The sequence below is a fragment of the Engystomops pustulosus genome, chromosome 5 (genome assembly GCF_040894005.1).
Source record: "Engystomops pustulosus chromosome 5, aEngPut4.maternal, whole genome shotgun sequence".
Lineage (NCBI taxonomy): Eukaryota > Metazoa > Chordata > Amphibia > Anura > Leptodactylidae > Engystomops > Engystomops pustulosus.
The window spans coordinates 207916156-207940915 of record NC_092415.1 but is presented as its reverse complement, the minus strand read 5'-3'; the positions used below and the strand labels follow the sequence as shown (position 1 = coordinate 207940915).

Below are 24760 nucleotides of genomic sequence, written 5' to 3'. Positions count from 1 at the left end.
AGATGTATAATAATCTGTGAGGAGAAAATAACATCCAGAAATATAATAATCTGTGAGGAGGATAATAACATCCAGAGATATAATAATCTGTGAGGAGGATAATAACATCCAGAGATATAATAATCTGTGAGGAGGATAATAACATCCAGAGATATAATAATCTGTGAGGAGGATAATAACATCCAGAGATATAATAATCTGTGAGGAGGATAATAACATCCAGAGATATAATAATCTGTGAGGAGGATAATAACATCCAGAGATATAATAATCTGTGAGGAGAAAATAACATCCAGAGATATAATAATCTGTGAGGAGAAAATAACATCCAGAGATATAATAATCTGTGAGGAGAAAATAACATCCAGAGATATAATAATCTGTGAGGAGAAAATAACATCCAGAGATATAATAATCTGTGAGGAGAATAACAATATAGAGACGTATAATCTGAGTAGAATAATATAGAGACAGCTGATCTGCAAAGATCTGAGGGGTCTTTGTGACCTGAGTGAAGTTGGCCCCCCCACCTTGTTCAAATCAAACAAAATTGGTGTCAAACGTTTGTGCTACGTTTGTGCTGGTTTGTGCAGCAGAAATTTTTGTTTGTGCCGCTATCGTTTTTAAGATTTTAATGAAAGTTTCCAGAGGTCATCAGAGGTCAACCAGCCCCCCCACGTTGCCCAAATCAAACAAAACTGGTGCCGAACAATTCTGCTACGTTTGTGCTGGTTTGTGCTGCTCAAATTTTTGTTTGTGCTGCTTTTGTTTTGAATATATGAACAAAAAATGAAAGTTCAAAAGTTCAGCCAGCCCCCCCACATTAACCGAATCAAACAAAACTGGTGTCAAACGTTAGTGCTACGTTTGTGCTGGTTTGTGCAGCAAAAATTTTCGTTTGTGCCGCTATCATTTTTAATATATTCATACTTTTTTACAGAGGTCATCAGAGTTCATTTCTTCCAAAGTACAATGTGTTTGCTAGCTCCCCCTGGTGATCAAACCAGGGAAGTGTCACTAAGTTTGTTTTTTACCAGTTCATCCTAAACACCTCAAACACCTGAACATACCTTAAAAATTATAGCAGCACAAACAAAAATTTTTGCTGCACAAATGTAGCACTAACTTTTGACACCAGTGTTGTTTGATTCCGTTAATGTGGGGGGGCTGCTTGAACTTTTGAACTTTCATTTTTTGTTCATATATTCAAAACAAAAGCAGCACAAACAAAAATTTGCGCAGCACAAACCAGCACAAACGTAGCAGAATTGTTCGGCACCAGTTTTGTTTGATTTGGGCAATGTGGGGGGGCTGGTTGACCTCTGATGACCTCTGGAAACTTTCATTAAAATCTCGAAAACGATAGCGGCACAAACAAAAATTTCTGCTGCACAAACCAGCACAAACGTAGCACAAACGTTTGACACCAATTTTGTTTGATTTGAACAAGGTGGGGGGGCCAACTTCACTCAGGTGTCTTTGTGACAGGAGGAGGGGGTCCTGACTGTCCTGCACCGAGGGCTTACCCTTTAATTGCTTTATATCAAGGTCAATTATTAAAGGGGAAAGAGACGATTGGAAAGTCACAGCCGATTCCACCCACTGAGCCACAGCAAGATATATACATGAGATATACACGGTATATATACACTGTATATACTGCAGCCACCTCCTCTGTATTACAATCCAGGACAATGGTATAATGCAATAGGATTAGATACACGGCTCAGTAGTCAGTATCACACATGAGAGGATGAGATACACAGCTCAGCAGTCAGTATCACACAGGATAGGATTAGATACACGGCTCAGCAGTCAGTATCACACAGGAGAGGATGAGATACACGGCTCAGCAGTCAGTATCACACAGGATGGGATTAGATACACAGCTCAGCAGGCAGTATCACAGGATAGGATTAGATACACAGCTCAGCAGACAGTATCACACATGGCAAGATTAGATACACAGCTCAGCAGACAGTATCACACATGGCAAGATTAGATACACAGCTCAGCAGACAGTATCACACAGGATAGGATTAGATACACAGCTCAGCAGTCAGTATCACGCAGGAGAGGATGAGATACACATCTCAGCAGTCAGTATCACACAGGATAGGATTAGATACACAGCTCAGCAGACAGTATCACACAGGATAGGATTAGATACACATCTCAGCAGTCAGTATCACACAGGAGAGGATGAGATACACGGCTCAGCAGTCAGTATCACACAGGAGAGGATGAGATACACGGCTCAGCAGTCAGTATCACACAGGATGGGATTAGATACACAGCTCAGCAGGCAGTATCACACAGGATAGGATTAGATACACAGCTCAGCAGACAGTATCACACATGGCAAGATTAGATACACAGCTCAGCAGACAGTATCACACATGGCAAGATTAGATACACAGCTCAGCAGACAGTATCACACAGGATAGGATTAGATACACAGCTCAGCAGTCAGTATCACGCAGGAGAGGATGAGATACACAGCTCAGCAGACAGTATCACACACGAGAGGATGGGATACACATCTCAGCAGTCAGTATCACACAGGATAGGATTAGATACACAGCTCAGCAGACAGTATCACACAGGATAGGATTAGATACACATCTCAGCAGTCAGTATCACACAGGAGAGGATGAGATACACGGCTCAGCAGTCAGTATCACACAGGAGAGGATGAGATACACGGCTCAGCAGTCAGTATCACACAGGATGGGATTAGATACACAGCTCAGCAGGCAGTATCACACAGGATAGGATTAGATACACAGCTCAGCAGACAGTATCACACATGGCAAGATTAGATACACAGCTCAACAGACAGTATCACACATGGCAAGATCAGATACACAGCTCAGCAGACAGTATCACACATGGCAAGATTAGATACACAGCTCAGCAGTCAGTATCACGCAGGAGAGGATGAGATACACAGCTCAGCAGACAGTATCACACAGGAGAGGATGGGATACACATCTCAGCAGTCAGTATCACACAGGATAGGATTAGATACACAGCTCAGCAGACAGTATCACACAGGATAGGATTAGATACACAGCTCAGCAGACAGTATCACACAGGATAGGATTAGATACACATCTCAGCAGTCAGTATCACACAGGAGAGGATTAGATACACAGCTCAGCAGACAGTATCACACAGGATAGGATTAGATACACAGCTCAGCAGTCAGTATCACGCAGGAGAGGATGAGATACACAGCTCAGCAGGCAGTATCACACAGGAGAGGATGAGATACACAGCTCAGCAGTCAGTATCACACAAGAGAGGATGAGATACACATCTCAGCAGTCAGTATCACACAGGAGAGGATTAGATACACAGCTCAGCAGTCAGTATCACACAGGATAGGATTAGATACACAGCTCAGCAGTCTGTATCACACAGGATAGGATTAGATACACAGCTCAGCAGTCTGTATCACACAGGATAGGATTAGATACACAGCTCAGAAGTATCACACAGGAGAGGATTAGATACACAGCTCAGCAGTCAGTATCACACAGGATAGGATTAGATACACAGCTCAGCAGTCCGTATCACACAGGATAGGATTAGATACACAGCTCAGCAGACAGTATCACACAGGATAGGATTAGATACACAGCTCAGCAGTCAGTATCGCACAGGATAGGATTAGATACACAGCTCAGCAGTCAGTATCACACAGGATAGGATTAGATACACAGCTCAGCAGACAGTATCACACAGGATAGGATTAGATACACAGCTCAGCAGACTGTATCATACAGGATAGGATTAGATACACAGCTAAGAAGATGCTATTGGACGAGTGACATGAGTCATTAGTGCTGCAGCGCAGGCTTGAGGCCTGGTGTGTGCAGCGCTGTGGCAGAGAGAGGGTTAAGGCTTGTTGTCACAGCTCTGGGCAGAGAGCAGCCAGTCAGCAGGCGGGGGAGGTCTCTGCACAGACCCCGCCCCTCCTAATCCCTGCACTGACCAGCTGGGACAGTACAATAGCACAGACAGGGCCCCAGCAACAAAACACCCAGCAAGAGGCAGAGTCGTCACCCCCTGCACCCAGCACCCACAGCTGTTCCTGGGACTTACAAAGATATCTACAGGATGCGATGACAAGAGGAGCCCTGGACAGCCTGGGACAAGGTGAGACATGCACCCTCTCCTCTACATGTATCATAGGCTTGGCCCTTTAAATGCTTCTTATTATGGGGGAATATGGGGATATATCTCACAGACGGTTTTAGAATCCCCCATAATCCTCTGAGTGTGATGGGAATGGGGACTGCAGTGTGAGCGATAGTGTATTATTGGTCAGTACTGGTCAGACCAGGTCATCACCCCTACACAGCCAAGCCCTGACATCTGCATTCATGTATAACACCCACTGGGATCTCACTGACCTCATACTGGGTGTCATATCTATCCACATTATACATATAGAGAGAGATCTCTCCAACCTGGTAATAAGCCCTGAATTATTAAGGCCCCTTTCACAAGGACGTTGTGGACACGTATAGCCATACCCATAGACGCCTATGGCACCTGACCGTGGTACTTAAACACACATGTGTCATCGTACCATACACAATACATGACATTACTTATCCTATACTGATCCTGAGTTACATCCTGTATTATACCCCAGAGCTGCACTCACTATTCTGCTGGTGCAGTTACTGTGTACATACATGACATTATTTATCCTGTACTGATCCTGAGTTACATCCTATATTATACTCCAGAGCTGCACTCACTATTCTGCTGCTGGTGCAGTCACTGTGTACATACATGACATTACTTATCCTGTACTGATCCTGAGTTACATCCTATATTATACTCCAGAGCTGCACTCACTATTCTGCTGCTGGTGCAGTCACTGTGTACATACATGACATTACTTATCCTGTACTGATCCTGAGTTACATCCTGTATTATACTCCAGAGCTGCACTCACTACTCTGCTGCTGGTGCAGTCACTGTGTACATACATGACATTACTTATCCTGTACTGATCCTGAGTTACATCCTGTACTATACCCCAGAGCTGCACTCTCTATTCTGCTGCTGGTGCAGTCACTGTGTACATACATGACATTACTTATCCTGTACTGATCCTGAGTTACATACAGTATTATACACCAGAGCTGCACTCACTATTCTGCTGCTGTGCAGTCACTGTGTACATACATGACATTACTTATCCTGTACTGATCCTGAGTTACATCCTGTATTATACCCCAGAGCTGCACTCACTATTCTGCTGCTGTGCAGTCACTGTGTACATACATGACATTACTTATCCTGTACTGATCCTGAGTTACATCCTGTATTATACCCCAGAGCTGCACTCACTATTCTGCTGCTGGTGCAGTCACTGTGTACATACATGACATTACTTGTCCTGTACTGATCCTGAGTTACATCCTGTATTATACCCCAGAGCTGCACTCACTATTCTGCTGCTGGTGCAGTCACTGTGTATATACGTGACATTACTTATCCTGTACTGATCCTGAGTTACATCCTATATTGTACCCCAGAGCTGCGCTCACTATTCTGCTGCTGGTGCAGTCACTGTACATACATGACATTGCTTACCCTGTACTGATCCTGAGTTACATCCTGTATTATACCCCAGAGCAGTACTCACTATTCTGCTGTATTATACTCCAGAGCTGCACTCACTATTCTGCTGCTGGTGCAGTCACTGTGCACATACATGACATTACTTATCCTGTACTGGTCCTGAGTTACATCCTGTGTTATACCCCAGAGCTGCACTCACTATTCTGCTGCTGGTGCAGTCACTGTGTACATACATGACATTACTTATCCTGTACTGATCCTGAGTTACATCCTGTATTATACTCCAGAGCTGCACTCACTATTCTGCTGCTGGTGCAGTCACTGTGTACATACATGACATTACTTATCCTGTACTGATCCTGAGTTACATCCTGTATTATACCCCAGAGCTGCACTCACTATTCTGCTGCTGGTGCAGTCACTGTGTACATACATGACATTACTTATCCTGTACTGATCCTGAGTTACATCCTTTATTATACCCCAGAGCTGCACTCACTATTCTGCTGCTGGTGCAGTCACTGTGTACATACATGACATTACTTATCCTGTACTGATCTTGAGTTACATCCTGTATTATACCCCAGAGCTACACTCACTATTCTGCTGCTGGTGCAGTCACTGTGTACATACATGACATTACTTATCCTGTACTGATCCCGAGTTACATCCTGTATTATACTCCAGAGCTGCACTCACAATTCTGTAATAGTCTGTATTATTCCGACGTTTTCGGCGATCGCGCTGGGAATTGTGCCGCCCGTGATCGGATTTTGGCGCATCAGCGCCGGCTTTCGCGCGACACAAATCGGGGACAAATTGTGTCACAAGTCATGCACTCACATACACTGGGAAGAAGAAGGTGAACTATGGCGGACCTGAACGGGGAAGCGACACATGCAGGATCTCGGGCGCACGATCTTGGTGAAACTTCATCCTCGTCGGACAGTCCGGATCGGGGATCACGACAGGACCAGGTAAGTAAATTTGCCCCATTGTGTATATACGTGACATTACTTATCCTGTACTGATCCTGAGTTACATCCTATATTGTACCCCAGAGCTGCGCTCACTATTCTGCTGCTGGTGCAGTCACTGTACATACATGACATTACTTATCCTGTACTGATCCTGAGTTACATCCTGTATTATACTCCAGAGCTACACTCACTATTCTGCTGCTGGTGCAGTCACTGTGTACATACATGACATTACTTATCCTGTACTGATCCTGAGTTACATCCTGTATTATACCCCAGAGCTGCACTCACAATTCTGCTGCTGGTGCAGTCACTGGGTACATACATGACATTACTTATCCTGTACTGATCCTGAGTTACATCCTGTACTATACCCCAGAGCTGCACTCACTATTCTGCTGCTGGTGCAGTCACTGTGTACATACATGACATTACTTATCCTGTACTGATCCTGAGTTACATACAGTATTATACACCAGAGCTGCACTCACTATTCTGCTGCTGTGCAGTCACTGTGTACATACATGACATTACTTATCCTGTACTGATCCTGAGTTACATCCTGTATTATACCCCAGAGCTGCACTCACTATTCTGCTGCTGTGCAGTCACTGTGTACATACATGACATTACTTATCCTGTACTGATCCTGAGTTACATCGTGTATTATACCCCAGAGCTGCACTCACTATTCTGCTGCTGGTGCAGTCACTGGGTACATACATGACATTACTTATCCTGTACTGATCCTGAGTTACATCCTGTATTATACCCCAGAGCTGCACTCACTATTCTGCTGCTGGTGCAGTCACTGTGTACATACATGACATTACTTGTCCTGTACTGATCCTGAGTTACATCCTGTATTATACCCCAGAGCTGCACTCACTATTCTGCTGGTTACTGGTGACATCCAGCGTCTCTTCCCTCCTTTATAGAATGCTTCCATCAAACCTAGACATTGCAGCCTTTTGTATGTTATGTGGGTGATGGCTGCTGCTCGGCTTCTCCATATCCATATGTTGGGTGTCAGGTGAGGAGCCTGGAAGGTGCTGAATGTCATGTGTCAAAGATAAACAACTATTATGTAGATATTGGTAACACATAGCCCTTAGCCTATCACTGGTGATGCTGCTGGGATGTCAGTGTGTTTGGGCCTATCTGCAGAGATACTATTTCCATCTAGTGTGATACATGTTGAGTGTATCCAATCCTATGACTTCTGGGTAATCTCTCATAGTTCAGGCAGAGTCTTGTGGTTGGGGATTATTTAAAATTTTTCCCTCGTGATCCTGGGCACATCTGTATAATTAGCGGCTGTGTGTGGAGGGGTGTGGATGAGGCATGAGGTAGCACACGTCTCCATCAGCGGTGTGATTCACTGAGCAGTCCTGAAAGGCAGCAGGTTCAGCGGGATGGATTTATGTCCCTGTGCACCACACAGGAGGAGCATTCGGAGAAGTAATATGTGCATTTAATAATATCAGACACTTGTCATATTTATTGTAATAGGAAGAATTTAGTCTTCTCCTGGGGATTGTCCGCCTTGCCCCCTCCCGCAGTGTCTTGTCACCCTGTGTTCCCCCTTATACATTTCTCCAATCCCCCCCCCCCCCTCCGTATTGTCTTGTGTCCCTGTGGTCCACCGTGTACATCTCCTCGTTCCCACCCTCCCAGCAGTCTCTTGTCACCCTGTGGTCCACCGTGTACATCTCCTCGTTCCCACCCTCCCAGCAGTCTCGTGTCCCTGTGGTCCACCGTGTACATCTCCTCTGTTCCCACCCTCCCGGCAGTCTCTTGTCACCCTTTAGTCCTCGCTGTGCTGCCATTAAGCCATTCATTTTTGGTGACAGAATGGAAATGTGGTCACTGCATCGCCCCTATGATAGTTAGCAGCTCCTTGTTTACCCTCCTTACAGCCTGTGTGAGGCGCTGGATGACTCAGGGGTGACTTGTGCCTCCTGTGACGTGATAGTGGCAATGAAACGTGAGCTCCGGCCCATCACAGTGGCTGCTGAAGTTGTTATCTGGGCCAGGGTTGAAGAAACGCTCCCCACCCTGACCTTACATAACTAGAGAAGGCTCCGCTGGCTTCTGACTTTATTACTGTTTATGTCCCTCTAACACAAAACTACAAGGAGTGTCCTGGACTGCAATACCTCTTATCATAGGAGGGGGGGGGGGGGGTAGACCCCCCACTGCCATGTCCCATATGAAAGGACAGAGTCCCTGGACCAAAGTAACACTTTTATGTCATGAGTTAAGTACCAAAGTAGAGAGTCCTGAGCTGCTCCCCCCCCCCTGCTTCCCACCACAACGTGGCCTAAGCTGGAAATAATCCATGGGGAAAGCCCCTTCAGGAGGGCACTTTGTATATAGACTCCACTAATGGGTTCTTGCGAGTATTCCATCTGGGCTGATGTTCTAGAAAGATCCTTCCTCCTATCCTGCCATGAAGACTCCCCTGCTGTTTATTATCTCTGGCTCCAGTGCTTGGGCCCCCTTGTTTTACCTTGGGCCCTTGTGCCCCGTGCAGCCGGGGTTGTTTGTCCGCCTGTACATTGCAGGGTAGATGACGGATGTTTCCGGTGCTTATTGTGAGTCACTTGCTAATTATCGGTGAAGTCTTCCCTGAGCTATGCTTGAATGCAGTCGCCCCACATACCACCGGGTGGAGGCCCAGCAGGCGGCACGCAGGCCACACGTGTGAGTCAGGACCCAAGCACAGACACCAGCTCCGTCCCACAGGTCATATGTTATATGACAGAATAAGTCAGGTCAGAGGGTAGCCTTGTATGTATCCAATCCCTAACATAAGAACTATAGCTATGTAGCAGAGGATATCCATCCAGGTTATAATGCTGCTTCTTATCTAGAAGGAGATCGCTATGTGAAGGCTTATTCTTATGTAGCATAGCCAGCAGAGGATAGTCTTGTATGGAAATATATATGGTCCATTTTCCAACATTAGATCTATAGCTACTATTCTGGGGGCCAGCTTTGCTCCGTACCGGAGGAGGATAGTCTGGTTTTAATTCCAGCAGACGTGTAGGGTGTCCGTCATTGTGACATCAGGTATAGAGTCGCCTGCTCCTATGGCAGAGGACAGTCGTATAGTTTCCTCATTCCGCTCTAATGGTTGTGACTGGTAATTGACTGTAAATCCTGTAGTTAACCCTTTGATATAAGTGTTATAATTATTATATACTACAGTGAGTTCCGATGGGGTTAACACATGGCGCTCATTATACCCGGTGGTTGGTTGCTGCTCCCTGGGTGGAGCTTGAGGTTTGTTGTCCTCAGGTGATGACTATAGTATAATCCCATAGATTACAATCACCTGGAGTCAATACAGACAAGTGACATCAGAGGAGAACACGAAACCCTGGCACCGAGCGCAACGCTGAGGCTGGAAGGTAAAGCTTTAACAAGTGTCCTATGCTGCCCAGTACCCCAGATCTGACAACATTCAGGCCCATTGGATCAGTTTGTTTTACTTTATTTTATAATTTCTGATCACAATTTGCAAAAAAAACTCAAATACATTCTTTTAACCTCAATTTTGCCTTTCTCAATCACTTTCCACTTACTTCTCCTTTGCACTTTTTTGCCTGATAGTCCCCTGTGTGAGGTATCCTGGGCCTACATCGAATCCTCTGTGTAAAATACTATGTTGTAAATACTTGTGTTCTGTTTATCTGGATCTGATCCTAATTTATTTAAAGGGCACCTACCACCACAAATCTACCTATAAAGGTAGATTGGGTGGTAGGTGGATCAATGGGACGTGAGGATAGCCCTTTTAAGGGCTAATCCTCACGTCCCTGCACTTTTTTAATAACTTTAATTTGGTATTTATTCAAATTTACTTATGCGGCTACCGGGGCGTGCTCTTCTGCGCGCCCTCGTCCGGCGATCCTGCCGTCTGCGCATGCGCAGAAGAGCAGGCCCGCGCCTGTTTCGGAGTTGTGACCGCGCAGGCGCGGGCCTGCTCTTCTGCGCATGCGCAGACGGCAGGATCGCCGGACGAGGGCGCGCAGCTACGCGGAGCTGCGCGCCGAAGATGGGTGAGTAGGAGGGGTAAAATGGCTACCGGGGCGTGGAGTAGCCGCCTCATGTAATCTCATATGCGGCTACTCCACGCCCCGGTAGCCGCATAAGTAAATTTGAATTAATACCAAATTAAAGTTATTAAAAAAGTGCAGGGACGTGAGGATTAGCCCTTAAAGGGCTATCCTCACGTCCCATTGATCCACCTACCACCCAATCTACCTTTATAGGTAGATTTGTGGTGGTAGGTGCCCTTTAATGTCTTAAACTCCAATCACCACCAAAGCTGTATTCAGTATCCTGCCAGTTTAATAGTACCAGAGAGGATTGTGGGATCTGAGATGACCAATCCAGCTGTAGGTCAGTGAGGGAGAGACAACCCATGGTCTGTTTCCAGGGACCTCCTGCTCTGGATGTGACTCTTTAAATTGCTATGTATAATGGTTATTTTTGTGTTTTACTGTAGAAGATTGTGAAAAGTGGAAATCCATGAATTGGGGGGGGGGGGGGGGGGGGAGTTAGTCAAATGGATTTTTATCAGGTCTGGTCTCTTCAGTAATATTTATACAATGATGGGGATCCCTTTAAGTGTCCTCTCTGTCTGGCCATAGCATGTGTCCAGCAGCCGGGGTGACACCTAATACGTCACCTGTTTATCTGGAGACGCACGTGGCTTGTGTTACTGTGTCACCAGGCTGCCGGCCAGGACACCGTGTGCCTTCAGCCAGGGAAAAGCGCTGTCTGCAGACCTCCAGGAAAAGCTAAGAATAACCCTGTTTATATGAGCTTATCCCCAGCATCGCACTGGCGCTGGGGGTCTCCGTCCTAGTTCCTGTGTATAGCCCGTACACTACAGCCTGTGCATCGCCCCGGGGTGACCACAAGGCCTCGAAATATGCAAATACTTAACTGACCTACATCATTGTACTCCAGTCACACCCAGAAATTTATAAATTGCCATGTACACTCGTGTATAAGCCGAGTTTTTCAGCACAAAAAATGTGCTGAAAAACCTCCCCTCGGCTTATACACGAGTCAATTAAAAAAAAAAGCTTAATACTCACCCTCCGGTGTCCCCGATGTTCGTCATGGCTCCCCATGTCTCCTCTTCTATCTTCTCTCTTCTCTAGTCGGTAGATTCTCGCCCATGCGATCTGCCGGCCGTCGCGCGCTATGATGCGGCAGTGTCGCCGCCGATGACGTCATCAGCGTCGCATCATAGTGTGTAACAGTCGGTAGATCGAGAACACCGGAGGGTGAGTATTACATTTTTTTTTTTCTGTTTGGCAAACTGCAGGGGGCAGGCTGTATGCTCCCTCCGTGGGGGCGGGCAGGCTGGCTGTATGCTCCCTCCGTGGGGGCGGGCAGGCTGGCTGTATGCTCCCTCCGTGGGGGCGGGCAGGCTGGCTGTATGCTCCCTCCGCGGGGGCGGGCAGGCTGGCTGTATGCTCCCTCCGCGGGGGCGGGCAGGCTGGCTGTATGCTCCCTCCGTGGGGACGGGCAGGCTGGCTGTCTGCTCCCTCAGCTTATACACGAGTCAATAGGATTTCTGTGTAATTTTGAATCCTGTCCCACTAAGAAATCTGCTGTTTTATTCTTTTTCTTCTTGCTCCTTGCGTTCCCTTCTTGTTCACTGTCTGATCGCGATTCATTTGACATCCGGAGATGTAATTATGTAATATTTTAGTTTCTCTGATGTCACATCTTCCTCCATCCTCTGCTGTCTCAGTGTCTGAAGCTGATGTTGTCTTTCTGTTCTGGACTCGGGTTACAGACATAATTCCTGCAAATTCAGTTTCTGTTTTAGTAACTCGCATCCCAAACTTCTCTGGGAGATTAGCTTTTTTTTTTTTTTGCCTCCTCTCATACTGGTGAATAGACTATTGAAGACTCAGAATAGAAGAAGCAGCAGCAGCTTTCCCTCAGTTTTCAGTGAATCAGATTCTTCCTTTACTGTCAAAACGTTGCACATGAATAATCTTCAGCAAGCAATGTGTGAAATGTCGCACATGTTTGGTGAATAAAGGAAGTTTCTGAGTCATTGATAATATAAGGAGAGGTGCTGCTATTATTCTGCATATACCTGGAAAAATGTAAGCAAAACTCAGAATGGTCATGTTGGTTACACTTTTTTTTTCTGTATTGTAGACTCTAGTCACATCCGGAGCTGCAATGAGCAGGCTCCTTGGGTTATTGCCGTTTTATCTCCATACAGGTCATACTGCTCTGTGGTACATTGTGGGAGATGATGTAGACACGGACATGACCTATACACTGTGGCTCAATGACTCAATATATTATGTTTTATCCAATTAAAGGGTTAAGCTGTTAGAGTTGTCACCACACGGCACCTGGCAGAATTGTGAGTGCAGCTCTGGATGTTAGTGAAGTAATAATAAGTAAATCAATGTCATTACAAAACAACTAGAGCCTAAAATGTTGTGATCTGTGTGTTCTCAGCTGACCTGGCGATGCCTTGAGAATGGAGCCACAGGAGCAATTCCGAGAATATCAGAGGTTAGAAGACTTTGAGGAGGATTCCCCCCCAGGAGAGGAGGACTTACTGGTGCATGTTCCAGAAGCCGTCAAAGGTAGGTGTCCCACTAGCAGCGGTAATGGTCTTCTCCGCTTCCTGGTGTCATGGCTGTTTTCTGTTGTGTAGTGCAGTGCCGTATCATGACTCCTGGACACATGAGGAATAGCAGTGACAATAGTAAGAGTGTAGATCACAGCGGGCGGCTGTGTGTGACACAATGGGGTACATTCACTTACCCGTCCGGAGTAGATCCCTAAAGTGCATTGTCCAACCATATTGCACTGTGCTGCGATTCATTAAGATCGTGCGCCCGATATCCTGCATGTGACGCTTTTGCGCTCAGGTCCCCGCTCAGTGCCATCTTCTTCCCGGTTCATGTAAGTACATTGGTTGCGACAAAATTTTGATCTTAAATCCCGTGCTCAGTCCGAATGAGTCGGATTGTCCGACGGCACGCCCCCCGATTTCTTTCGTATGAAAGTCGCTGCCGCTGCGCCAAAATCCGATCACGTGCGACACAATCCCCTTCTAAATCCCTGTCCCAGAGGCGCAAATCTCGAATACCATGAACAGTCCGATGGAAATGCGATCCGCCCCAATGATCTTTAGGTTAGTGACTTTGCAAGAGTTGGACATCCCCTTTAAAAGGTCACTGGGGAAAGAAAAGTCTGGCATCATTAATAAAAATCCTTATACCGCCTGGTGTAGCGGAGGCACAACCATTGCTAGTGAGGCTACTGGACTAGACGGGCAAGTAGTAGTCAGGTTATTCATAATTGTTTTCTAATTTCACTCTTCCTGGTAAAGGAAGGTTTTAAGAGTCGGACTTCCCCTTTAAATGCATCACCCGGTGATTCCTATTGATGCTTTTTCTTAGGTTTTGGTACAGATTTTGCATTGGGGCAGAGGAGTTTGCTCTTTTCTGAAAGTGACAGCAGCTATTTTGTTATTTTGCATGTTCACTAATCTTTCCTTTCTTTCTCCCCCTCCAGATTCTTGGCATCACATTAAGAACTTGGATAACTTTTTCACCAAGATATCCTTTCCAATGAAACCGGTTAACACACAAGCTGCATGTAATGTCCCAGGGACTGTGTGCGGGATTGTGGGTAACTGCAAGACTCACATAGAATATGATACATCATTGAGTAAAGTGTCTCCAGCAGTTCCCAAGCTCAATCCCCTCTCTGAAGGATAATTTGCCCCCCCCCCCCAAGCTCCTGAGATGAAGTGGTACAAATCCTGCTGACAGATCAATGAATTATCAGGCAGATTTGGTTCTGAAGAATCTGGGAAAGATGGATGATCAGATAATGAAAGAAAAGAAAGCTAACACATGGCTGAATAGAGGGGGAGACTTTGCATATAAAATATGGAGGAGCTGCCCCCTAGTGGCGTTGGTTGAGGTGCTGTAGTAGTGATGCCTTCGGGTGGTGGTGGTGGCAGCGGTGCTGTAGTAATGTTGATGCCCCCTATAGGTGTTGTTGTGATGCCACCCCTTTGTGGTTGTGGTAGAGGTGGTGTTGTAGTGCTGATGCCCCCTGGTGGTTGTGGCAGAGGTGGTGTTATAAGGGTTCCCACCTGGTAGTGATGATGGATCTGCTCTAATAGTGGTGCTGCCCCCTTTTGGACAATTCTTATATTACCTTGACCACACGCTGTACATCTACCATTTCCACCAGAAGAATGGATTTGCCTGCATGGTGCTCTCCGACTTCTTTGAACTCATGTAAGTAGAAACTTTCCTCTATTATTTGTTTCCTTAGATCTGAGATACAACCTTGTATCTAAGCCAACCATGGGTGATAGTATCTGTTTATCCAAGTATCTGAGCCTGTGTAATACTGTATGCTGAGTTTTGAATCTTGTCCCATTGCTGAACCACTGTATCTAAGCCTATCATGTGGGATACTTAGGTGGTCCTACAGACCACCCCTTAATATTTATCCCCTGTATTTTCTTTCTTGCAGCCAGTTCCTGTTTGTCGTCACATTCACCACTTTCCTCTTTCGCTGTGTGGAATATGATGTCCTTTTTGCCAATAAACCCATCAACCACACGCATTCAGGGATCACACCTGACCGCAACAAGGTGACCCTCGCCGATGCCATATTGTCTGCCCAGCAATGTGCACTAAGGTATGTACTAGGCTCCAAATTAATGCCCACCCCTTATTTATTTGTTATGCAGTACTAAATCTATATTGATGGTCAGTAATGTCATTTTTATTGCATAGCAGAATAGTGAGTGCAGCTCTGGGGTATAATACAGGATGTAACTCAGGATCAGTACAGGATAAGTCATGACAGTTTTATCCAATCTACTTATTCTCTCCTTTCCATCTGCAGGATTCAGGAAAGCGGCTGGATCATCTTCCTACTGGTCATGGCAGCCATATTTTGGCTGTACCGTCTTATCAAGATGTTCTGTAATCTGCTAGGTTATTGGGAGATCCGAAAGTTTTATATCCGAGCGCTGAAAATCCCATCGGTGAGCGATATACTGAATATGATCATGTTCTGATCCAGCTGGACTGGATTGGTGAAGGCCTGGACCCAGTTGGTTTTATTGAAGTATTCCTCATCTGAGGTTCCCTTCTGTGTTTCCTTCTCTTCTTGTAGGAAGAATTGTGTAACTTCAGCTGGCAGGAGGTCCAGTCCCGTCTCATCTCCCTGCAGAGAGAGCAGCCCATGTGCGTCCACAAGAAGGAGCTGACTGAGCTGGACATCTACCACCGCATCCTGCGCTTCAAGAACTACATGGTGGCCATGGTCAACAAGAGCCTCCTCCCTGTCCGCTTTCGCCTTCCTCTGGTCGGGGAGGTCACATTCCTCAGCCAGGGCCTCAAGTACAACCTGGAGCTTCTCTTCTTCTGGGGCCCTGGGTCCCTTTTCCAGAACAAATGGAACCTGCAGCCCAAATACAAGCGGCAGGGGCAGCGGCTGGAGCTCGCTCAGGAGCTGAGTCGCACCATTGTTCTCCTCGGATTGGCCAACCTCTTCCTCTGCCCGTTCATCCTGGTCTGGCAAATCCTCTACGCCTTCTTCAGCTACACAGAAGTCATTAAAAGGGAGCCGGGCAGTCTGGGTGCCAGACGCTGGTCACTGTATGGCCGCCTTTATCTGCGCCATTTTAATGAATTGACTCATGAGCTCCAGGCACGGCTGAGTCGCGGTTATAAGCCGGCAACAAAGTACATGAACTCCTTTGCTTCACCCCTATTGGCCATTGCTGCCAAGAACCTGGGCTTCTTTGCGGGCTCCCTCCTGGCTGTCCTAATTGCACTGACTGTGTACGATGAAGATGTGCTAACTGTCCAGCACATACTGACCGCCATTACTGTCCTGGGTGTGTTGGTCACAATAGCAAGGTAAGTGAAAGTTTATAAAAATCACACTCCATCTTTTGGGGTAACTTAGCAGTTTAACTTACCAGTTTTGGAGTGTGGTGTAGTGTCTCTGCCTCATTATATTCCCTCTTCATGCAGGTCATTCATCCCTGATGAGCACATGGTATGGTGCCCGGAGCAGCTACTGCAATGTGTACTGGCCCATATACACTACATGCCGGACCACTGGCAGGGGCACGCTCATAAGCTCGAAACACGTGATGAGTTGGCGCAGCTCTTTCAGTACAAGGCGGTAAGTTGTCACTTATTTTGTAAGACCCTCTATAGGGCTGTGTAGTGATGGTTCAGAAGTCGCATAGTGCAGTGCTGGTTTTGTAGTCATTTGGTCCAGGGCTAGCAGTATGTTGCTGTAGTCATTGGGTTTATTGGTGGTGGGCTGGCTCTGTAGTCTGGTGAAGTGCTCGCAGTGTGGTTCTGGTTTTTTTAGTCATTCGGTCCAGCACTGGCAGTATGGTGCTGGTTCTGTAGTCATTTGATTAATTGGTGGGGGCATGGTGCTGACTCCGTAGCCATGGGCTGGCATTATGTTACTGGTTCTGTAGTTGAATGATGCAGTGTTGACAGTATGGTACTAGTTCTATGGTTCTTGTAGTGCAATGTTGGCAGTATGGTGCTGGTACTGTATTCGTGTAGAGGGGGTTCTGCAGTCATTCACAATACGTTGTATATGTTTGATGTCATCCTATTCATATTTCTGGTGCTGTAGGTCTTCATCCTAGAAGAACTGCTGAGCCCAATCATCACCCCGTTCATCCTGATCTTCTCCTTGCGTCACAAATCCCTGGAGATCATTGATTTCTTCCGGAACTTTTCGGTGGAAGTGGTGGGAGTCGGTGATATCTGTTCTTTTGCTCAAATGGACATCAGGAAACATGGAAACCCACAGGTGACCAATGACAGAGAATCCGTGCAGCAGCGGTTTTATGTATACAGCTCCTATGCAGATCAGTTTCTCTCTAGGGTCAGACATGGAGACATAGGTTTTCATAGGAGCTGTATACTCTAAACAACACTTCTTTTTTATATATAGTTTAGATGTATAGAAACAATGTAAAATGCAGCAAAAGGGCAGAGATATTTTCAGATATTGGGTAGTTGCAGATACATTTTCCTCTCTTGTTCCTGCAGTGGATGTCGGAGGGGCAGACGCAGGCCTCTGTGTACCAGCAGGCTGAGAATGGGAAGACTGAGTTGTCCTTGATGCATTTTGCGATCACAAACCCGCAGTGGCACCCCCCGCTGGAGAGCTCCGTGTTCATCGGCCACGTGAAAGAGAAGGTTCATCAAGATGCTGCCAACGCCCCCCCTGCACAGCAGATCCTGTGTGAGGCCCCCATCTGCAGCTCCATCCTGTCTAATGAGTCCGGGACTGCGGTCAGTACTGTCATGACCTCCCAGCAAGCTCCTCCTACTGTGCCTATTTATCACTTGTTTCTTCACTAACTCTGCTATCTTGTCCCACTACAGCCGGATAATCTGCTGGCCAGTGTCCTGGTCCACCCCGTCCTGACCGCCAGTGGGTTACCCACCCGAGACCGCCGCTTTGCTCAGCCCACCACTACAGCATCGGCTGCAGCAAGTGTACTGGCGTCTTTGTCTGCATCACAGATCTCGAGTCGACCACAGGGGTTGCACTCCAATTCCTCATTGTACAACAGCGAGCGGACAGTTCTACAGCACAGGTCAGTGATCCCAGCTGTCACGGTAGGCTGTGACGTATCCTTGATATGTATCACTATATGGGGTTTTGTATTGTGTTACGTGTGTATTTGTATATAATCATGTATGTAACATTGTCCTGGAATGTTCTACTCTCCTCCAGAAGTCTCAGTGACCCCACAGCTCCCATGGGGGTCTGCTGTACTAGAGTAATAAATTCCCACCACCCCCCACTAGGTGATAACCAGATAGCAGAGGAGGTGGATTTGGGTGTGGGGCTATTGTTTGAAACTTGTTTAGAAAGATTTGTTGATGAACCTTTGCCTGGAGAAGCTGCGTCGCTCTTCCATAGGACATGGCTGATATACTGGAATAAAACCTCAAGACATATCGCTCAGTGCTTGTCTTCTCTGATCACGAGGGAAGCAAAAAATATTTCCCATAGTTTTGTAATCTAAGGGGTTGTCCACTTTAAGCACATTTCAGCAAATTATTTATAGTCTTTGTATAATGAAAAGTTATAAAATGTTCATGTTTTTTATTTATACATGACCATGGACCAGGGTTTATTTACAGGAAGTAAACAATAAAGCTTCCTTCTGCATAACGGCAAGAAGAGAACTGCAAAACGTGCTGATATGATACAGAAAGTATATTGGAAAATTTAATAAGTTTCCATTGCACAAACTAAAGTCATAATTTGCTAGAATGTGCTTAAAGTGGACAACCCCTTTAAAGGGAACCTGTCACCAGGGGAGCCATTTTTAGCACTCCCCCAGTCCCCACAGAGCATAGTACATACACTGCCAAAGTGTTTTTGTATTAAAAATAGGTTTTACAGAAAAAAAGATATGTTATATTGTACCTTTCATTAGCATCTGCTGTGTGACTAGGCAGGTGGGAGGGGCTGGAAAGGAGCAGTCCCCCCCCACCCTTGGGAAACAGCTCCTCCATGTGTCCTTTTCAAACATATGTAAACACCCATCACTTGGCTTAGCGACCCCCCCCCCCCCCCCCCGCTGCTCTACAGCCAATCCCGAGTGTGGGGAGTTATTCATATATTTGAAAAGGTCACATGCTTCCCAAGGGTGGGGGGGGGGGACTGCTCCTTTCCAGCCCCTCCCAATTGGCAACTGCCTAGTCACACAGCACATGCTAATGAAAAGTACAATATAACAGATCTTTTTTTTCTGTAAAACCTATTTTATTTATACAAAAACACTTTGGCAGTGTATGTACTATGCTCTGTGGGGACTGGGGGAGGGCTAAAAATGGCTCTCCTGGTGACAGGTTCCCTTTAAGACAACTGAAGATGGCACATGTCTGATCTGTAGGATCATGTCTGATTTATGATCTCCACCTCCTGTGTGTACAGCACCACCTACAGGACGGGACGGGTACTGGGCTACAATAACAACGGCTTCACCTGAACCTGTTGATAATCTTTGCTGTTCCTTATTGCCGGAGTTTTGCTGAATATGCGAGTCATTGCTTGTCCTTTATAAGTTATCATCCTGTCTCCTCTGTCAGCACCCTGTCTCCCAGTGACTCCCAGATACAGAGCATCTCCCGCTCGTCGCTGCTGGCCTCGGAGTTTGCTTCGGCTGAGATGAGCCTACATGCCATTTACATGCATGAGGTAATGTTACACGGCTCTATAGATACATGTGTCATTGTGTGATGTCTCTATAACACGGGCATTATCGTCATTGCAGGTGCATCAGAATCAGAGCTCATCACAGCGCCCCCTAGGGATGTGGCAGGCAGCAGACATGTCCCCACATCAGAGACAACCCCCAGGTACAGGCTATGGCTCCTATCATTGCTATACAGATGCCCAATCAACTAAGGAGCTTCTATCCCCCCTTACCGGGGCCTCCCAGTGTAGCCTACACCGTGATGGTAAATGTTATCTTCTCCACCCTGCAGGGAGCAGATCCACGCATCGCTCGGGGTATCAGGGTCTGCGCCTTGGTGGCTGGGAGGAAGAGGATCAGCAGGAGGCAGAAGAGAGAACCCCCCTGCAGGCAGCATCAGCCGCACCCAGCACAAGCAGCAGCGCCAGCAGCAGCAGCTAACACACGGGACTCCGGTGAGTGCATCCAAATGTGACGCTGATATCACAGAATGTATCACACCGCAGACTGCGATCACATGGCGGGAGAGGGTATCACACAGGGTAGGATTAGATACACAGCTCAGCAGTCAGTATCACACAGGAGAGGATTAGATACACAGCTCAGCAGACTATCACACAGGATAGGATTAGATACACAGCTCAGCAGTCAGTATCACACAGGGTAGGATTAGATACACAGCTCAGCAGTCAGTATCACACAGGAGAGGATTAGATACACAGCTCAGCAGACTATCACACAGGATAGGATTAGATACACAGCTCAGCAGTCAGTATCACACAGGAGAGGATTAGATACACAGCTCAGCAGTCAGTATCACACAGGAGAGGATTAGATACACAGCTCAGCAGACTGTATCACACAGGAGAGGATTAGATACGCAGCTCAGCAGACTGTATCACACAGGAGAGGATTAGATACACAGCTCAGCAGACTGTATCACACAGGGTAGGATTAGATACACAGCTCAGCAGACTGTATCACACAGGGTAGGATTAGATACACAGCGCAGCAGACTGTATCACACAGGGTAGGATTAGATACACAGCGCAGCAGACTGTATCACACAGGGTAGGATTAGATACACAGCTCAGCAGACTGTATCACACAGGGTAGGATTAGATACACAGCGCAGCAGACTGTATCACACAGGGTAGGATTAGATACGCAGCTCAGCAGACTGTATCACACAGGGTAGGATTAGATACGCAGCTCAGCAGACTATCACACAGGAGAGGATTAGATACACAGCGCAGCAGACTGTATCACACAGGATACGCAGCTCAGCAGACTGTATCACACAGGGTAGGATTAGATACGCAGCTCAGCAGACTATCACACAGGATAGGATTAGATACGCAGCTCAGCAGACTATCACACAGGATAGGATTAGATACGCAGCTCAGCAGACTATCACACAGGAGAGGATTAGATACACAGCTCAGCAGTCAGTATCACACAGGAGAGGATTAGATACACAGCTCAGCAGTCAGTATCACACAGGAGAGGATTAGATACACAGCTCAGCAGACTGTATCACACAGGAGAGGATTAGATACGCAGCTCAGCAGACTGTATCACACAGGAGAGGATTAGATACACAGCTCAGCAGACTGTATCACACAGGGTAGGATTAGATACACAGCGCAGCAGACTGTATCACACAGGGTAGGATTAGATACACAGCTCAGCAGACTGTATCACACAGGGTAGGATTAGATACACAGCTCAGCAGACTGTATCACACAGGGTAGGATTAGATACACAGCGCAGCAGACTGTATCACACAGGGTAGGATTAGATACACAGCGCAGCAGACTGTATCACACAGGGTAGGATTAGATACACAGCGCAGCAGACTGTATCACACAGGGTAGGATTAGATACGCAGCTCAGCAGACTGTATCACACAGGGTAGGATTAGATACGCAGCTCAGCAGACTATCACACAGGAGAGGATTAGATACACAGCGCAGCAGACTGTATCACACAGGATACGCAGCTCAGCAGACTGTATCACACAGGGTAGGATTAGATACGCAGCTCAGCAGACTATCACACAGGATAGGATTAGATACGCAGCTCAGCAGACTATCACACAGGAGAGGATTAGATACGCAGCTCAGCAGACTATCACACAGGAGAGGATTAGATACGCAGCTCAGCAGACTGTATCACACAGGAGAGGATTAGATACGCAGCTCAGCAGACTGTATCACACAGGGTAGGATTAGATACGCCGCCATTGCTCACATAATTCTTCTTTTTTGCAGATCTCTTTGTTGGATTTGTTCACCTTTGGAATTTGCTGAATTTTGTACAAGGGATGGAGTCCTGGGGTCCCCTCCCCCCCACCGTCTGTGATTTTGGAAGATTTTGGTGTGTGCTTGGCTTCTGTGACAGCAGCTGGGGGGACATTTTGTGATTTTGCTGTACCCTAGGGGACCCCCTCCCTCTTCTTTGAGGGGCAGCGTGTTAATGTCAGTGACTCTAATAAGCTACTCGCCGTTTGTATCTGGAGATTTCCTTACAGTGTTAATACCCATCGTCACCGCCTGATGATCAACCAGGACAGCGCCCCCGGAGGCTGACTCCCACCTGCTGCTCTGTGCATTGGTTTCTCCATCATTGTCATAATACTTTTCATCATCGATGACATCACAGCGGGGGGCGGTGCTAATGCTTATGGCGGATGCCGGGACACGCGTTTTCAGAAGTGCCTTTTGTACCAGGGAAGTGGCCCGTCCGTGGCAGAGGACCCACCCTCATATCTAAGCAATGCTGCGCCAAACACATTTCACGTGCTGCTCTCATCCACACCTCCAGGGGGCGGAGTCATCTGCACAATGGAAGTAATGGACCATGTGACGACCGCTGCCTCCATGGACACGATGCTCTGCGCTGCCTGATATTCTAAGACATGAGGTACAGACTATAGTGCAGGACCGGGAGCGTCCTGTAATAACACTATTATACTACACCATGAGGGGAGGGGTCACTGCTGCTCAGGAAATGCTTCATTGGAGGTGACTCGTGGTAGTGCTTTCTGTTATCAGCCGGTAGTGGTGACTTTCCTTTGCCTCTATGAGGCTGCAGCCCCCTCCCCTCTGACTACATGGAGTCGGTGCTGTATTTGAGATCATGCACTGTCCTGGTGCACAGGGTCTGCTTCATCTGTATAGAGCAGGGGGTGGGTGCACTCACCTGCAGGGGGCGCCGTTACCCTGATGACAGTGCCAAGCTGTGCCCATAGAGGAGGAGGCGGACACCCCATATACAGACGCGGGCCCCAGCATGGCTCCTACTGCAATAAATGTTTACATCCTTGTAGATAAAGATGGTGCCAGCGCGTCTTCTCTTCCTCGCTCATATACAGGACAGGGGAGAGATGCTATTACTCTCTGTATCCCCCCGGCTGACATGGCTGATAATCTATTACTCTCTGTTATCAGCCATTTCACCCCTGGTCTTGCACTGTATTACTCTTTGGCGTCCAGTGGCTTTTCCCCAGTGTGATTGTGACTCTATCAGAGGAGGCGGAGTTGTTGCTGAGATGATTGGTGAATGGGAGAACTTGTCCCGCCCCCGAGGATCCGCATTTTACCTCCACATAGTCTGGTGCCAGGATACATGTCACTTGTGCAAACTAAATTATGTGAATCAGACTCCGCCCTGAGAAGTGATGTCACTGCTGATAATTATCATACTTGCTTTTTTTTACTAATGAGTACAAGACAGTAACGAGGAACATAAAATCCTTTTCATACACATGACTATGTACAAGACACAACCCAGTCAGTGCTGGTGGGAGGCGCGAGGCCCAGGGCGCCTCCTGTATAATAAGCGCTGGGATTGGTGTTATTTCTGGAGAGATGAGACGCAGAGAGACCTCCCGGACACCAGGGCCATGTTATAGACCAATGTACGGTGTGCAGAAGGGGTCAATGCTATCTCCATAACTACAATTTATTTTTCTTTTGCGCAGTTTGCTGAGAAGCGCCACCTACCTGCAGGTATTTACCTGCGTATCACATCATGACTTCACCTTTAAGGTGCACAAAATCCCATATAATGAGGCAACCAATCAGAGATCAGCTTTCAGGGGTTTAGTGCATATTAATAAGTTGCTGATCTATGATTGGCTGCCGCCCTCCATGTGACTGTAATAAGTGAGTGCATCTCCCAGTGTGAACAAGTCCCATGTGCGGCGTCACGTCTCGCGCTTCTCCTGCAGGGACATGGACTGACAGCGAACACGAGACGTCACCTCCTGCGTCCGCAGAGTGATCCCAAAAATGTCCTCGTGGTATCGGTTCTGGTCCTGGAGGGAGGAAGGGATGAGATTCTATTATTATTCTTCTGCTCCATCCAACTAAAGGAACGTCCAGCGACCAATAACTTTATTCTCCAATCTCTATATACACCATGAGATCGCCCAATCTCTTCCCACCAACAGATACAAGACAATTATTACATTCACTGCAGATTGTACCCCCTGGAAGCTGCTTGACCAATCGCATCTCCCCAACCAATGTAGATAAAAATTGTTACTAATCTGGTTCCATTTAATTGCTGTTGGATGTTTGTTGAGATCAGATTGAGGACGTGGTCACATGTGCTAAGCTCCCATAAGACACTGCTCTCCAGAATCACCTACCCGCAGCTCCCCGATGTAGTCTCCGGCCTCGATGATGCTCATGTCCCCCTGAGACACGAGGATGAGCTGCACCGTCTGCAGCACGTCAGTTGCCATGGTGACGTCACCACATATGTACATGTGTCCGTTCTCCTGGCACAGAACATCGTACACGTGGCACGCCAGCTGAGTGCGCAGGATGTCCTGCACGTAGGTCTGAAAGACAAAAATACTAAGAGTGACTTC

General features: G+C 47.0%; 2 protein-coding genes across 3 annotated transcripts in view; one reads left to right on the top strand and one right to left on the bottom strand.

The window, feature by feature from the left end:
* Positions 1–3049: 3049 nt before the first annotated feature.
* LOC140133834 (autophagy-related protein 9A-like) lies at positions 3050–24159 on the top strand. 2 transcript variants are annotated; one of them, XM_072154453.1, is made up of 16 exons: positions 3050–4164; positions 9917–10003; positions 13098–13228; positions 14166–14211; positions 14840–14902; positions 15144–15311; positions 15522–15663; positions 15795–16543; positions 16661–16814; positions 17289–17468; positions 17711–17956; positions 18050–18264; positions 19772–19880; positions 19957–20041; positions 20171–20333; positions 22152–24159. In XM_072154453.1, exons 3-15 carry the CDS (start codon positions 13120–13122, stop codon positions 20317–20319), a joined length of 2415 nt encoding a protein of 804 aa, XP_072010554.1. In that variant the 5' UTR covers positions 3050–4164; positions 9917–10003; positions 13098–13119; the 3' UTR covers positions 20320–20333; positions 22152–24159. The 2 variants fall into 2 exon arrangements, with proteins under 2 accessions (XP_072010554.1, XP_072010553.1); XM_072154452.1 differs by lacking the exon at positions 9917–10003 and having other exon boundaries at positions 3371–4164.
* Positions 22833–24760, bottom strand: part of NOS3 (nitric oxide synthase 3) — a 58632-nt gene continuing 56704 nt past the window's right edge. Inside the window, exons 25-26 of the mRNA XM_072154451.1 lie at positions 24536–24730; positions 22833–24199 (exon numbers count right to left, since the gene is read on the bottom strand). Of these exons, the coding sequence (XP_072010552.1) occupies positions 24089–24199; positions 24536–24730 (306 nt within the window). The 3' untranslated portion in view covers positions 22833–24088. The remainder of the gene's footprint in view (positions 24200–24535; positions 24731–24760) is intronic.